The 15,680-nt window shown below is 37.0% G+C and overlaps 1 protein-coding gene across 4 annotated transcripts in view; it reads left to right on the forward strand.

Moving 5' to 3' along the window:
* Nucleotides 1–15,680, forward strand: part of GPSM2 (G protein signaling modulator 2) — a 30,886-nt gene that overhangs the window by 1,980 nt on the left and 13,226 nt on the right. For 2 of the 4 annotated variants that reach the window (XM_074876700.1, XM_074876703.1), the window contains exon 2: nucleotides 10,570–10,884. The exons of 1 other annotated variant lie outside the window; for it this stretch is intronic. In XM_074876700.1, coding sequence (XP_074732801.1) covers nucleotides 10,823–10,884 — 62 coding nt within the window. In that variant the 5' untranslated portion in view covers nucleotides 10,570–10,822. Of the gene's footprint in view, nucleotides 1–10,569; nucleotides 10,885–11,837; nucleotides 15,675–15,680 lie in introns of those variants that run through there. One more of the 4 variants, XM_074876701.1, reaches the window with a different exon arrangement.

Below are 15,680 nucleotides of genomic sequence, written 5' to 3' on the forward strand. Positions count from 1 at the left end.
ATTTATTCTTACTTTGTTAGAACTGTTTCTAATGTCAATTCTCAGCCTTTTCTTGTCAACAGATGACAGCAGACCAATTTTCTAAACCAGTATTCTTCAGGTCCCCGTGCACAATATGTTTTGGAGAGCAGTTTGGCTTGCTGTTAGTTGGGAAGGAAAAGTTTTACTAAGAAATGGGTGTTTTTTCTAAAAATAAATGCTGTCTGTAGTTTTAAATATTGAACGTGCAGGGAGCTTTTCTTGTTTTACAGTTCATCTGGATTCTTCAGTTTTGCTTAAAACAAGATCATTTTGAGTTTCTCCTAGTTTTCCACTTTTTAAAATTTAATAGCAAAGATACTTGCACTTTTTCTGTCACTCAAGTTTTTTTGTAGCAGTTACGTGGTCGGTTTCACTTTCCACAACTTAGTCATTCCTGCCTGGATCTGGTAACTATGGTCTTGGTTTTAGTAGTCTTTAAGGTTATCATCTTAATGAAATTATTTATGTTTAAGAAGTAAGTATTGATCTTACTACTTTCTGAAAGATTGATCTGTTGTTGCTATACTATTCCTGTGAATGAAGGCATAGGGTAAAGAACAAAACCCCCTAACTTTTACTTTGGCATTTAATAGCAAGTCAGCTATACAAATGATCGTATCAAAAAAGTAAGGTACTATTTTGTGGAAGACTACAACATTAGGAATGTAGAATACAGGAAAAATAGAAGTGGAAAAACTGGTAAGAGGTGGCCTGAAACTTACGTAGTACTGACAGATGATTAATGTCAAGCTGCCTCTTGGGACTCAAATTTGGCAGCGTTTGAAGAATATGGTTCTTGTTCATATAAAAAACCTTTGTGTGTTATAAACCTTTTACTAATATGAAGGAAAAACTTGCATGCAGCTGAGTTACCGGGAAGATAAACCATATACAATCTACCAAGAAGCTTCTCTAAATCTTCTTTATTTCTTCACTATTTCTGTTTACTGTATTTTTTCGTACCATCATCATGCTGGTGTACTGCTAGGAATTGTGTTCCTTGCATGCAACACTTTGGAGCCTGCACCTTACCTAGTGATCGTTGGTTTGTTAGAGGAGAGGATACGCTATTGTGACCAGTAGTATCTGTGTGATAATGTGTATATATAGTGGATAAATCTGTGGGCAGTAGGGGCAAAATGGAGCCCAGTTCAGTATTTATCTCACAGGCTGAAAAAAAAAGCATTGACTAGCTTCTGAATAGATTTGCACCTGCATCCCGAATGTTAGAATAAATATGCAAAGCAGTTTATGATTCGGCACCTCAACAAATATTGGTTTTTTTCTTAAATCTATGTAAGTGATGTGCCATAAATAAACTGTACCTGTGTCTGAAAGAAGTAAACAGTAAGAAAAAACAAAGCATGTTCTTCTCACCACAGTATGTGTTCATCCTGCACTTTTACATTTTTGGCAGGTTAATACTTGCTGTTAATACGAGAATTGAGGGGCACAGGTGATGCACTGAGCAGTGCTGCTGGCAGTAAACTATCATGGATTGTTTTGGTTGTGTAAATACATCCTCTATGAGAGCTACGGCTGCTCCTTGCAAGATAAAAACTTGCTGGAGTTGTAATGAGTTCTTTATGCTGAATGACTGCTTAATCTCTGAATAAGCATCACAGTGTGAAATAGGAAATTTGATTTAGCAGCTATATTGCTTCACTTCAATTGCTATTGTGTTTTACTGCCTGTGATTCTAAGGATTTAAACCTCTTTTTTAATTTATGAAATATTAAGATTAATTTTCCCCTCTCTCTACAAGGTGCTTGTGCAATCTGTCTGTCATCTTTCTTTTACTTACCAGGATCTCTTTTTAAGAGATGTTATAGGCCAAGAAGGAGCTGAGCTAAGGGGAACTTTTTATTGGAGAGACTTGTGATCAACTTGCTCTATCAACCAAAGTACAAATAGTCAACTTTTTGTCCTGAGCTTTTCCCATCTGGTGTTCTTTTACATCGTATAACAGGCTCCATTTCCCAAACTGAAGGTACTTGAATAACTGTCTTGTTGGCTGGAAGAGGCACGAGATGTAGTATATATTAATTTGAATTATGAGATTGTCCCTAATAAGCAGAAGGAGCAATGTTCAAATTTGAATTCAGAACTTGGTAACAAAACTCTTAGTGATTTTGTGGTAATATGATTTAAACTTATGATAAGAATAAAAGGATCACTGATTATTACTTTGTTGTGAACTGTCATTGAAATCAGTTGTGCCATTTAAGCACTTTAAAATTGCAAATCTCATCTCCAGTTGTGGGATGCTTGGAAAGAAGGCAGCACGGTATTTGTTTTCAGTTTGTGAATGACAATATGTAAAAACCTAGAACTCATTCTCATAAAAAAATAGAAGGAATCGTAATACCTTGATGTATCAAATATGTGAAAAATTATCGGCTATAATGATTTTGCCCTTTTTTTAGGGCAAAGAGAGGATGTTTTTCTACTGTCTTCTTGTATCTGAAATTTTAATCTTATTGCATTTAGAACTAGTTTTCAGTTGCCTGATTAGTTTTATTTTGGGAATATTGGTTACATTCTGCTGGCACTTCATGTTCTCTTCCTTTCTTATTTTGTCGGAGTGTGGGATTGCCTTACTTCAGGATTTAAATAGATGGCTTACATAAACTATCTGCAGGAATATCCTTATAATAAAAATGCTTGTGGTTACTTGTGTTAGCTACACCCAGTTCTTTAACTTACACACTAGACAGTAATTACATACATTAAGTAGCAAGCTGACTTCCAGATAATACTGATTCTCTTAGAAAAAGGATGTTCTATTCTGGAAAGATTCTCTGTGATAGAGACACTGAGAGGTCCACCTTTGCATCACTGAACACTGATATCTAATACATTCAGATATCTAAAGAGTGCATTTGTTGCTTGTTTGTGTCACTCAGTGGAAATAGGTGTGCTAGCTCTTTGGTTTTGACTACAATCATTCTAAGACTGTAAGTCACTGTATGGCCTGCATCATTGTCAGATGCCTTAAATATTTCTATTTACAAACCTATGCTATACCTTAACTATGCCTAATAGGGCACCTTCGCATTTACTGAAGTTAATAGAGTTGTCCTGGGACCATGACAGTACTCTGAATATACTAGCAACCAGGATATATGGTTTTTTGTCACTTACATATTGCATCATTCTCCTAAGCTTCTGGCATCTCTTTCTGCTCTTAATTACTCCATTTTAAGGAATGTATTCACATTTCAGTCTGATTGCTGGGTGAAAATAGGGTGTTTAGTGTGAGTAGAGATACCAGATTCTGGACAGAAATTTGAACGTTCCTTGACTGAAAGTTTTAAATCTTTCTTTAAATTTTTCTTCAGTTTTAGTTTGGTGCGATATACACTTTTCTTGTTGTATAGCGTATATTCAGTTTTTATCTACTGCTTGGGTATTTAAGAATGCAGGCGAGCTTCTTCCTGACTCAGAGAAGAAAGATGCTTCTGGATTCAGTTATCATGGTTGTTTGGAATAGGTTATTTTTATGATCTGTCAGAAGTAACTTGTGTCATTAAGACTGCTTGTGTTTTAAGGTTGATAATTGTGAGTAATATTGAAAATAATGCTAGGCAGTGCTTGTTAAAGGAGACATTTGCACAACCCTTTAACAACGGAAGGGAAAAATGAACAAAAAGGGTATACAGTGTAAAAGGCTTGCTATGTTGCTGATCTTTAGCATTACTTAAGGCCCCAAATGCTTCATTAAACTTGGTGCTCCACAAACAGAAAGGAAAAAACCTCCTTCTAATATACAGAATAAGTAGAAAGTATATACAGGTAATGCTAGAGGGCATGTAGAAACGCACCTAAACTTCTGTTTGCCTTGAACCTAATGTTGTATGAGCCAGGGCATCTAGTCTGCTGTGCCAGAGATGTGGGTGGAGGGAGAATGAAGAAGAATTAGCCTTTGTGAAAGGGCACAGAGGAAAATTCTCCTACCTGTATTTAGAACTCACCATGCAGCAAGGTTAATTGGGTTTAGAAATAAAGGAAACCACAAGCAAACAGCATTTTTAGAAACAGTGATAAATTAAATATATCCACTGTTACCATGTCTGCCATCGTGCAGGACTGTACTAGCAATTAGGTAAGAAATGTTCAATGCTGTTCTGGAGCTGTGTTCCTCTAGCATTGAATTCAAGTCCATGCTTTCATTTTCAGCTGTGGATGCTGTGAGATCCTCGCTTCATTGTGAGCAGAATTTGTCTCGGAAATGCTCACCACCTATTAGTTTTGGTTGTTTAAAAAAATAATCTCAAGATTTAGAAGGATCTCATCGCTGGGACCTTTTAAAAGCTTATTTGAAAACTGTAAATAGAATTTCATATACTAGTATGATTTATAATTATGTATTTAATCCTGTAAAATAGTTGTGGGGTTTTATGCAACATTTCCATTACTTTGTTTCATATAGTTACTATATTTTCAATAACTGTCTTTGACAGTCCTACTTTGGACTACTGTGGGCTGTTCAGGGCATACTTGTGCTCCTTTGTCACTAGGGGGTTTCTTCTGCAGTCATATTGATGACTAAATTAAAGTGAATTGATGAGTAAATTAAAATACTTGGACAAAAAGCCTTTTCTTCTGTTTGGGTAAATACAGTGCTAGAAACAAATTGGGGAGAGAAGTGAAGACTAGAATCAATTGGGTCACTTGGGAGATTGGTGTGACAGATAATGATAGTATTTGTGTAATTTTCCACTTAGCAATTACTTTAATTTTTGAAGGGGGGCTGTCATGAGTCTCATAGCTCCTATTATTAGTATTTTTCTACTCTTTTATAATCTGTGCTTCTGTGTCTGTTTAAAAAGATTACTGGTTATACTGAAGTAGTTAAGTCTTGGGTATTAACTGGCTCAGAAGGGAGATGAAATAATTTCATAGATAAAAGAGTCAAGTTTCCATACCTCACTACAGTAATTCTGTTCTCTTGATTCATAAAAGCTATGCATTGATCAGTTCTGGTAATAAAATGCCTGTCTAGCCTTATGCTGTCAGAATTTTTTGATTATCTTTGCAGCAAGGAGCTGATGGTTTCATAGATAAAAGACTGCTCTGTCCACATGGCTTGGGAAGCAGAGAGGAAACTTCACGTCCCTTCTGCTATGAGTATGTTGTAGTTGAAATTCCAGGCTTGTGGAGTAGCGGGCTGGTAGGATTCTTACTTTGTTGAAAGAACGTCCCATGTGGCCCAAAGCTGATACAACACCCAGCCCTTCCACCCATTTTAGGATTGTCTGCAATATTCAGTAATGTGTCTTAGTTTCATCTGGGCCCATGTTTATAAGTCAGCATGGTAAATATAATTGGGGTGGAGAAGGGAGCATCTGCATCAAGAGCATTAGATAGTGGTATTAATTTATTTGCAGCTTGTCTGATGAGTCTGATAGCAGATGTGTTAGGCTGGGTCTTTCCCATGCTCTGTAGTGATTACAAGCTCTGCAGAATCTGCTTTATCAGAGTCACGCCTAGGAAGAGTGTCTGAGGTAGTTGTTTATGAGCCTCAGCTTTCCTGTTCTGCCCTTTAGGTGCAACCTGTTAATGTCTGTTGTGAGCTGCACTGGGATTGTATGCTGGAAGGTACACTTGTCTGCTGCTAGGCTAGTCCTTTAAAAGAAGCCCCATGGTTTGTTCTGGGAGTATCTGCTTCACATATAAATCCAGGAGGAGAGGGCAACAGTATTTCAGAGCAGGTAGTGCTCCACATCGTCACTGACCCTGAATAAAAAATTAACTTCATCAGTGAAGGTGGGTTCTATGTGCTGTCAGCTATTGAACTTTTGTCAAAAGTGGTGCAGAGAAGAGTTTAAAATTAAACTTCCAAGAGTAACCACACTGGTCTTAGTACAGTGTTTCTTGTATCTGCATGATCCGCTCTCATGACTAGTCCCTTGTACTGTATTGTGATCAAGGTTTGGAAAAAAGCTTTTTCCCCATGTGGCACGCAGTTATTTTAAGGTTCATTCACAGGGGAATATTTATTACCAATGATGATGCTGTTTACTATGTAAATACAATATTAAACTTGATATAGAATTTTAAGGGGGTTTTTGGCTTATTTGTTAATTCAGGTGAATTTCAAAAATACCCTGGGACAGCACTGAAGACTAAAATTACGGTTTGTGTGGTCCTGAGTGTTCCTTGTACTATTCGTGTTTATATACTGTTTTGTATTTTGAAGGTCTGGAGCCAAGCTAATACCTGTATTTCAATAGTAGAATTGTCCATATATTTTTGTTGTTGTTTAGTCTTTCTACATAGGGTATGCAAAGCTCTGTTTTGTTTTTAGACAACCCAGTTCAAACTTCTTTTTATTTTTTTTTTTATTTTTTTTTTCCTCCACCCATGCTATAGCCTTTCCTGAAAGGAAATTCAAACTTAGTTCACCATTGGGAAATTTGACTTAATGTTGAAACAACAAATCTCTGTGGCTAGTTTTTTAAGGAAATACAGTTTGTGCTGTTGGTCTACCTCTATCTGTACTTTACTAGCTTTTGAATCTCTCAGTGATGACTTCATTTGGCAGATGCTCCTTTCCTATAGCTTTGTGAAAAATAGCAGATGGGTAGAGAAGACATTACTTGATTGCCTGCTTTAGGGAAAGGCAGAAAGGATTTCTGTTAGATACTCTGTTTGACAGCTCCCCAGTGACCGGTCAGCCTATGTCAGCCAGTCAGCTATGTAACTGTGGGTAAGCAAAGCAATACTTTTGATCATCTGAAACTCTAAAAAGGAAGGTACGGGTTCAGGGAAGGCACCAACGAAGCCACAGAAATTTACTGTTTTAAGGAGATACAGGGGAAAATCCATCTCCCTCTCCAGCTATATTGTGATTATTGGTTCTGTAGACTGCTGGTAAATAGCAGTATCAGCTTTCTGTTGCTTTCTGATTCATTTTCACTTGTATGGAAATACGGTATTCTAGCAGAAGTTAAAATCAAGGGGAGGGATCTGTCGTAGTCATTCAGTGTAACTTAAGAACTGCAAACTGATTAAAGTGATTGTCTACCATTGTGATAAAATTCACAGTATGTAATCAAATCTTTTCTGAAATGGAAGATGTCTTAAAACATGAAACACTTGTCTGGAAGTTGTAATAACTAGGACGATTGGCTTGCATAACAGGCTTTTAAGAAAAATTACCGCTATTGTTTTATTGCTGTCAGGGACTTGAAATATAATGATCAGAATTTAAAATCTGGGAGTCTTGGTTTCTTCCATATTTCTTCTTGAGAAAGAGTGAGCCTCATTCAAATCTTAGCGCATATATATATCTCTCACTGATTCAGTTCAGTGATGTTCAGGGAAAGTTAAAATGTACTTTTGTTGAATATCAGCAAAAAGGCCTTGGTTCCCTTTCTGAGAACACTGATAATAATTTTATGAAAAATACTGAATAAGTGCAAGAATGATGTATTGTTGTATGGGATTCCTTTCAGTGTGTAACGTTAGTATTTTACTGTGGGTTTTTTTCATTTCATTGTGAAATTTTTAGAAATTGAATAGTTTTTATGCAATTCCAGAGAATCAAGTTAAAAGTAGTTTCATAGAATTAAGTAAGGAATTCAGTCTTCAAACCTCATTCCATGCAAACCCCAAGCTTCTGTATCTGTATCTCTTCTGTATGAATCTGATTTAATAGAAAAGTATAAAAAGTGACTTTTTGACAGTCATAAGTACATTTTTTTTATCTAAAGCATTGAATTGAGGCAAAGTTAGCTTTTTACTGATGGTTTAATTGAAGATTCTTTAGGTGTTTATAGGCAGGGTGAATAAGCTCTATGGATGGCTCACCATTTTCTCCTAATAAACAGTTGATAAAGTGCATGTTTTGTCTGTTGTGGGGTATTAACTGGCTACCACATGTTACTGCCTAACCTCTGCCTTGTATTGTGTGGTATGGGGTGGGTGGGTGTTGATTTTGGTATCATACTGCTGTGTAATCAGTAACACCAGTTTAACTTTCCACTTCTAAAGGAGGCCCAGTCTTTTCTGTGTGCTTTTTTCCACTACTTTGAAATTACAAAAAAGCTAGGACTTCCTGCATTTGATAGCTGGAATAGTGAAACTGTGCATTTTAAAGTTGTGTATACAACTTCAATTTTGTATTTGTGCTTTCCTCAAAGGCAGCTCTTTTAACATGGATACAGATCAGATTTTGCATTGTTCAGAGGTGTGGAGAGAATAAATGTAAAGGAGCTACTTTGCATTAATACAGATTTTTTTCCTAGTAAGCACCAAGTGCTTTTATTCATGCTACATGAAGTTTTAATTAAAAATTCAAGTTTAGGAGAAAGCCCGTTTCACTGTTAGAGACGCCAGTAGAGTAGAACTTCTCCCGATTTCTGTTAATGCACGAGGCTTTTCTGCTTAAGTGCTGTGTCCTCTGAGTCAGTTTGATGTTTATCACCAGCTCAGGAAAGGCTTGGTTACATAGAGAGACTCTGAATAGTTAAGGTGCATCAGTTGAAAGAGCAAGGCTTAGTTTGCTATAGCATGGTCCTCCCAAGGCCAGTTTACATCTGAGAGACTATATGGAAGTGTACATCGATTTCCATCTCCTGAATTTTGAATTCACCACACCACCACCATACCATTAATATGCTTTAAGTTTGCTTACTGATTACATGTTGGCGCAGCTGAAGGCATAGCTTGACATCCTAATGAGTTGTGTGTGAAGGAAGCGAGGTATGAAGACGAGACCCAATAATTTTTGTTGAATCTGTGATCATCATGTGTTGGCCAACGTGGGTGTGTCTGTATCACCCTCCCAAGACCAGGAATGTGCCGTATGGCCAGGAAGGAGGGCAGAAAGCTGGAGTAGTGGTTCCAGCTGGTGGGAGATGGAGGCATTGGTGAGAGAATGAGGTTAAGTGTGAGGACAGAAGTGTAGCTCAGATGAAACGAAGTTATAAACAGCTGATGTGAAACGTACTGCTAAAAATAACTGATACTTAAATGCAGTCATTCTGATGTGCTTTTAAATATAACTGTGGTTTTTTATTAAATTTGGCTTTTTATTTTTAAAAAAGCTTCCTAAAAGAAATTATTCAGTTAATTACAATTACAGTATAAATATACAAACAAGTCATTATTTCATGATCCACTGCAGTTGCCAAAGTACACACTTTATAGTTTGTGGCATGCAGTAATTTGCATGAGTGTATCCCTCTGTGGAAGAAAACTTTCAATTCCCTTGCATTTGCTGAGCAGCAGGAATGCTCATGGGTGATTGCTGTAGACTGGATGGCTTACAGCTATCTGATTGTATGAGTTATCTGATTTGAGGCTCGGACAAACTTCCGGAGAGTAAATACCTGGAACACAGTCTTCCCAGTATGTGGGTTGCAATGGTATTGTAAACTGTATGCGTCACGCTTTGTAATTGTACCCACACCCACTTGTTGATGCTAAATAATTCTAATCATGAGCATGGAAAGGCAAGATAGTTGTTTGACTGGAAGAATGTGGATGGTCTGTTTGAGGGGTGCTGTCAAGGTAGAGTATGATAGGAAGCATGAATCTTTGCAGCTGGTACTTGATAAAACTAATGAGAGGAAGAGGCATGGCCTGTGCTGACAATTATAAATATGAGGGGGTTGCATTTTCTTCTGGTGACAGCTTTAAATCTGAGCTCTGCTCTTGTCTTTTGACATCTCTGCAGTCTCTTGATGAACTATGCATTTGTGAATTACACAACTATATGTTTACTTGCAAAGAAAGGTAATATTAGTACTGAGCAATAAATATGTCAACTCCTCTACTAAAAGTGTACTTATAAGTGGGTAAATTTTTGAATACGGATTTTCTTTTCTGTTATCCTTTCCCTGCCAGCCTAAACATGTCTAATGTCTAAGTGCTGGCTGCTGCAATCCCTTTGAAGCAGAGTTTGGAGCTCATATGACAGTGCTGCAGCATTTTGGAGTGTGAAGCCAGTGTGGAAAAAAAAACCAACCCAAAACCAAAAGAACCCACCAAGACCAAAAAACCCAAATCCCCCAATACCTCTCTCCTTTTCTTTTGGAAGCAGGGAGGGGGTAAGGGGAATAGAACTTAAACCTCTGACAGCTTCTGTGCTTATAATGTTCCAGGTGGGATGATCTCCAGAATGGGTGATCTCCAGTTGGGATTGTGCCAACCAGTTCTGACTACTGTGGGACTTCAGCTAACTAGCAGGGTTTCAGCAGTACTGTTGATGTGTAAAGCAGTTTGTGATCTGTTGTTTTATATTATGCCTTTCCTTAAGCTTTTTGCTTGCAACTTCATGAGGCCAAAGAATACTAACAAGGATAAATTACTTGGTTTCCAACAGAAAAGAGAGTGTTGGTTTTTGTTCAACTTTGCTTTCTCACTTGCCTACAGGAATTGCCATATGTATGTAGACGGCTTTGGCTCTGGCTTTAAGTTCTTGATTGACGCTTCCTGCTTAGTAGGAGTAGTGTTATGCTTTTACATCAGCTGCAAATGGTTATGAGTTATTAACTGACTATGAGACTTCAAGCCAAGCATCTTGTGTTCCCTTTGCAGAAACGCAGCTGAATGGAGCTTAAAGGGCCACAGATGAAAGAACTTGAACACGTTTCTGAAGGTTTAAGATGTGTCTGACAGTGACCTCCTTACCTTAGTAATAAAGAAGAGTTTTTCAACAGGAGCTTAGGATATCTTTACTCCAACTTATTAATATACTAACTGGAATGGTGTTCTGACAACAATTCTCCATAGTAAAAAGTACTTACCCTACTACAGAACAGTATTATTTTTCTACTGATAATGCAACTCAATGGAGGAAAGTAGTGTTTTGATAAGCATGCGTGAAGATCGTTCCTTTCATGTGCGATACAGGTAAGACTGCTAATTTTAGTATGGATGAATAAGTGCTGTTGATAGAAAACTAAACAAGTTGCAACAAATAGTTTGGTATTTCTGTTACTAGTGTTATTGAAACTGAAAGCTAAAATAACTTTTTGTTTGTTTTTCTTGATTTTTGAAGTATGAAAATTCATATTTGCTATATAGTAGATTATGTTAGGATAATTACATGATTGTATAGTATTGGAACTGTGTGTGGCTGCAGAATAGTACATGATTTGTATCTATTTGTATAGATGTACTATTTGTAATAGTACATCTTTGTATTTCTGATAGAATGATAATGAAGTATGATCCCTGCATGATAGTACCTGCTCTCTCCTCTTTTAGCTTTTGGGCTGCATATGCAAGCTGTTGAGTTTTGTCTGCTGAAGTTCTCTGTGTTTGTCCTAGTACTGCTTCAATGAACCACCAATTTTTAGGTGCATTGCTGTCTAGAGCAGTGTTCTCCTTGTCTAAAATAGATTTGACTGACAGATAAAAACTGCTTTGATACCTTGGACTAAAAAAGTTCTGTTATTGCAAGTCAAGAAGATATGCGATTTCACTTCTGAGAGCTTTTATCATTTTTCTTCTGGACCCCCCTTTACAGACGTGGGACAACATGTTAGCATTTCAGCCTCCCTCTAGTGAACCTGAACAACGGAAGCATTGTGTAGGGCATGGTATTTGGATGGCTGGTGTTTGGAAGGGTACATCTTGCAGCTCATTCAATAGGAAGGGACACGAACACTGGAATGATTGTTTTAAAAAGGAATAAAAAGGGTGATTCTTGGTGTGTTCTCCCCCCACTATCTCCCCTGGTCATTTTTGCTTTGGAGGCCTTTTCCTTGCTAGCTAACAGGAATAAGGCACTACCCTTATTTGTAAGACAGCACATGCCACAGCTTAAAAATAGTTCTGAAAATGTTCTGACAGTGTTAGACTCCTGTTAGATTGGTCTGCATTTCTGTTTCATAGAAGTACAGTGTTCTGGTTAGCAGTGCAGTCAGCAGGAGGAGCTTTTTCATGGTCAGTAAGGAGAAAATTAACAAATAAACTAATTTACTCTGCTCTCTTTATTTTGCTAAAGTCTTTGTGTGGTGGCTTTGACAGCAGGAATCCCTAAGTGTGTGAGCATGGTATTTCTTCTGTGCTAAGTGTTTCTTGAATGTATCCTACTCCTGGCATTCCTGTAAAATGTTTACCCACGCTGTTGCTGATGCTTCTGGTCCTCCCCAGACAACTATGGCAGATCCTTGCTCACTCTTTAATAACAGCAGGAGCTGTTCAGGGTACTATTATGGAAGCAAATGGATGAAGAAAGCAGCATGGCCAATTGTCTGGTTTAAAGTGACAGGCCAAAAATAACTTCAAAAGTATTGGCAAGCAGAGTCAGGGCACAATGTCTTACTACTTTATGCTGTATTTCAGTACGGGCTTAAATGACACTGTAATAATAAATAAAAACAAAATACAATAACAATAAAGATACTAATGGCCTTATTAAACCTTTCGGTAAGAACTGTAATCTGTCAAACATTAAAAAAACCAAGGTATAATCCTTTTGATTTTTACATATTAAATTTTTCTAGAAGTTAGAGAAACTACAAATTAATTCACTATATTGAACTGGAATTTTATGATGATTTAATTTAATAGCTATAATTTGGAAAGATTTTATTCGGTTGTAGTTTAAAATTTAAAGCAGGAAAGAATAGGCCATAAATTACTGGGGGTGGTGGTGTTAGTTATCGGTTTTTAAAATTTTTTACCTCTGGGTATTGTCCCAGGCTGGTTTGGCTCTCTGACTGCTTTTTCCTTCACACTGGTATTCCAGTACAACTGACTTTAAAAAGAAGCTGGTGACCCACTCCCAAGGAAGGGCTTTACTATGGGTCTCTTTCTTACTGTGCAAGCTGTTTCTTTCTCCCCACTCTAGTTGACCATTATCTCTTTAGCGGCTGTAAAAATACTTACGCTGGTGGAAGGAAACTATTTTTTATTCTTATGTTGTTTAGTGACTGAAAATAAAATGCTGAAGTTAATAAATGGGACTAATAAGTGATCTGTAGAGTAAGTATTTGTAGAACTCGCTTGTCTTGGCCTGCTAAATTCATACACCAAAAACTTGTAACTGCTTTATCCTGACTGGAGCACAAGAACTCCAAATTCAGGTGTGTGATTTTGTGTATGTGTGTGTGTTCTAAGTTTGCCATTAAACTTAGTTTGACTAAACACAGTGTTGCAGGGGAGGTGTAAAGTTGTTTGGAGTGGTCAGTGTGGTATGCTTCTGTATTATATATAGAAACCAAGAATAAGGACAGGAGTCAGCAGTAGTACATGATGTTTATTATAGGCAGCTGTGGCATTAGTAATTTTGTGCATCTGAATTAAAGAGATATAACAGAGGTTTTTGTTTTGTGTCTTGGTTGTTTCATGGCAAACTGCATGGCAGCGCCATTCCTCCACAATAGCAAAAAAATCCTTTAGTGGGAATTGAATGGAGTAAAACTAAGTGAATTGTATTTAGAGACTGTAGTAATCAATGAGTCTTCTTGTCGTCTTCTGTTGCCTTATTTCTTACCAGTTTTCTGTTCTTTACTGTAAGATGAGAACAGCTGAAGGAAGGGAGACTCCAAAATGGGAGAAAAAACCAGGGAGGCTAGGGTGGAGGCATCTGCATAGGGTTTATATTTTTATAAGTACGAAGGTTCAAAAGAGAATATGAAGAAGGTCAGAGAAGAACAAGGGGGGGAAAGAAAAAGAAAAAAGAAGTGGAGCCAGGCAAGATGAAAATCTTAGAGGGAGTCGTGGTTTGAACCATGACAGAGGGACAGATAAGGATGAGGTAGTTTTACAAATGAGAAATTATGCAGGAGATGCCAACCTGTCAGAGAACAGGTCCAGGCAACTATAAACAGAATAACAAAATGAAGCCCTGTATGAGTATTTCCACAGTAATATCTGGAAGAACATTATCCTGTTTAGCAGGAACAGAATTTCATTAGAAGTACACAGATGAATGAGCCTTGTTCTCTTCTCGTGTCTGCAGATTCAATGTGTCTTTTGTTTAGCCATTGGGTGTTGAATAAATAAGTAATTCAATTCAGCCCTGGGAACAGAGAAAGTAATCTCATATTCTCCTTGTAACTATTTAATGACTTCCTAAAACATTGATAACCTAGCCCTGTCTAGTCTGCTGACATGCTATTTAACCATTAGTAGTGACAATTAAAATAGCCTCTGAGAACATTACTAAAAGTTGATGGCTTTTTGACTGGAGAACACTTATGTTATTTTTTTTTCTTTAAAAAAATTTGTGTTAATTTTCTTAACAGTCCATTACGTAATGGAGGGAAAAAACCCCCACAAACCAAAACCAAACTTTCTCTGAGTCCAGTTTTGGTACTTGATGGATAAGCCTAGCAAACTTTAAAAATAACTAAATGATCTCATAGTAATGAAATGCAGTAATTTGCATCTTATGTAATGCAAATAAAATATTAATATTAGGTACAGGCAACTGTGGAAACAAAGATTTCATTTTCTTTATTTTTTAAATATATTTTTTCTCTATTTGTTTAATATTTTTTTTCTCTATTTTTTTAATATATTTTTTACTTAGACTTGGAAATTGTAGAAGATCAGTAAGAATGGATCAAAATAGAATTATAGCTTTAATTTGCTGTACAGATTTTAGCAACCTGTTAATACAGCCTTTCTAGAGTTGCAGTCAAATTTTGGGTTTGTTTTTACTCAGACGTATACTAATTCCCATTCTCATTTACTTCCCATAATTCTAGTTGAATTGAAATGCTGTAATGACAGCTGATTTTTCATCAGCCTAGTTATAAGCCTTAGCTTCTTAGTTATTTATGTTCTGTATGAAAACCCTGAAATCTTTCTTTCTTATAAGTTATATTAAGTCTGGGATGGCAAAGTCAAAAGATTATGTTTCAAGTTCCGTGATGAACCGGTGATGCTGCCTTGGCATTTGGCAGCCTTTGGCACTGTGTGAAGTTGTTCGAATACAGTGTACCAGGAAAATTACTGGTCCATAGCATTCTCTGATACTGTCTTTGTACCTTTTTAAACTGCCTTTTCTTCCTATATTAGGTGACTGATGCATCACAGTTGCAAATCCAAACATGAATTTTTTAATGGGATAAATTCACTTACAAAACTGGAGTCCACTATAGCATTTTGACTGTTATATGTCACATATGTGTTTTGCTGAAAGCTCTCCCTTTTCAGCCGTTCCAGCTAAAGAAGTGAATGTGATTGTGTAATGGTCTAAATCTTTGCACTAAGGAGCACCACATTTTCTAGCCGTCACTTTAATTGGACATGTCAGTTAACATGAGGTGCCCGGAGAGAACCTCTTTGGAGAGGATTAAGATTACCCAATGAAGTGTTTTAAGTCTTAAACCTTCAGTTGCTGATGGTGTAATCATTTCTGCCTGTATTTAACTGTACTTAATCATTTCTGCCTTTTTCTGTCTTACATTCAATGGATGCACAATGTAATAAAAACCAGGTTGTGTGTTCTAGCAAATGGGAATGCTTTAACTTCTCTGAGAAGAGTTTCCAAACCTAAAAATACTGTATATGTTATGGATATCCAACCTGAGAAGTTGGGCCTGGGAAGAACTTCATGCCTGCGTTATCATTTGCTGTCTGCATCTTTACCAACTACCAAGCATACAGTATTTTTAATTGCTAAAGTTAAATATGTCTGTCATCTCGTTGTGCTTAAGTTGTGGAATGTCAAAGGCCAGCAGGTATGG

Source organism: Strix uralensis, chromosome 8 (assembly GCF_047716275.1).
Source record: "Strix uralensis isolate ZFMK-TIS-50842 chromosome 8, bStrUra1, whole genome shotgun sequence".
In the NCBI taxonomy this organism is placed as follows: domain Eukaryota; kingdom Metazoa; phylum Chordata; class Aves; order Strigiformes; family Strigidae; genus Strix; species Strix uralensis.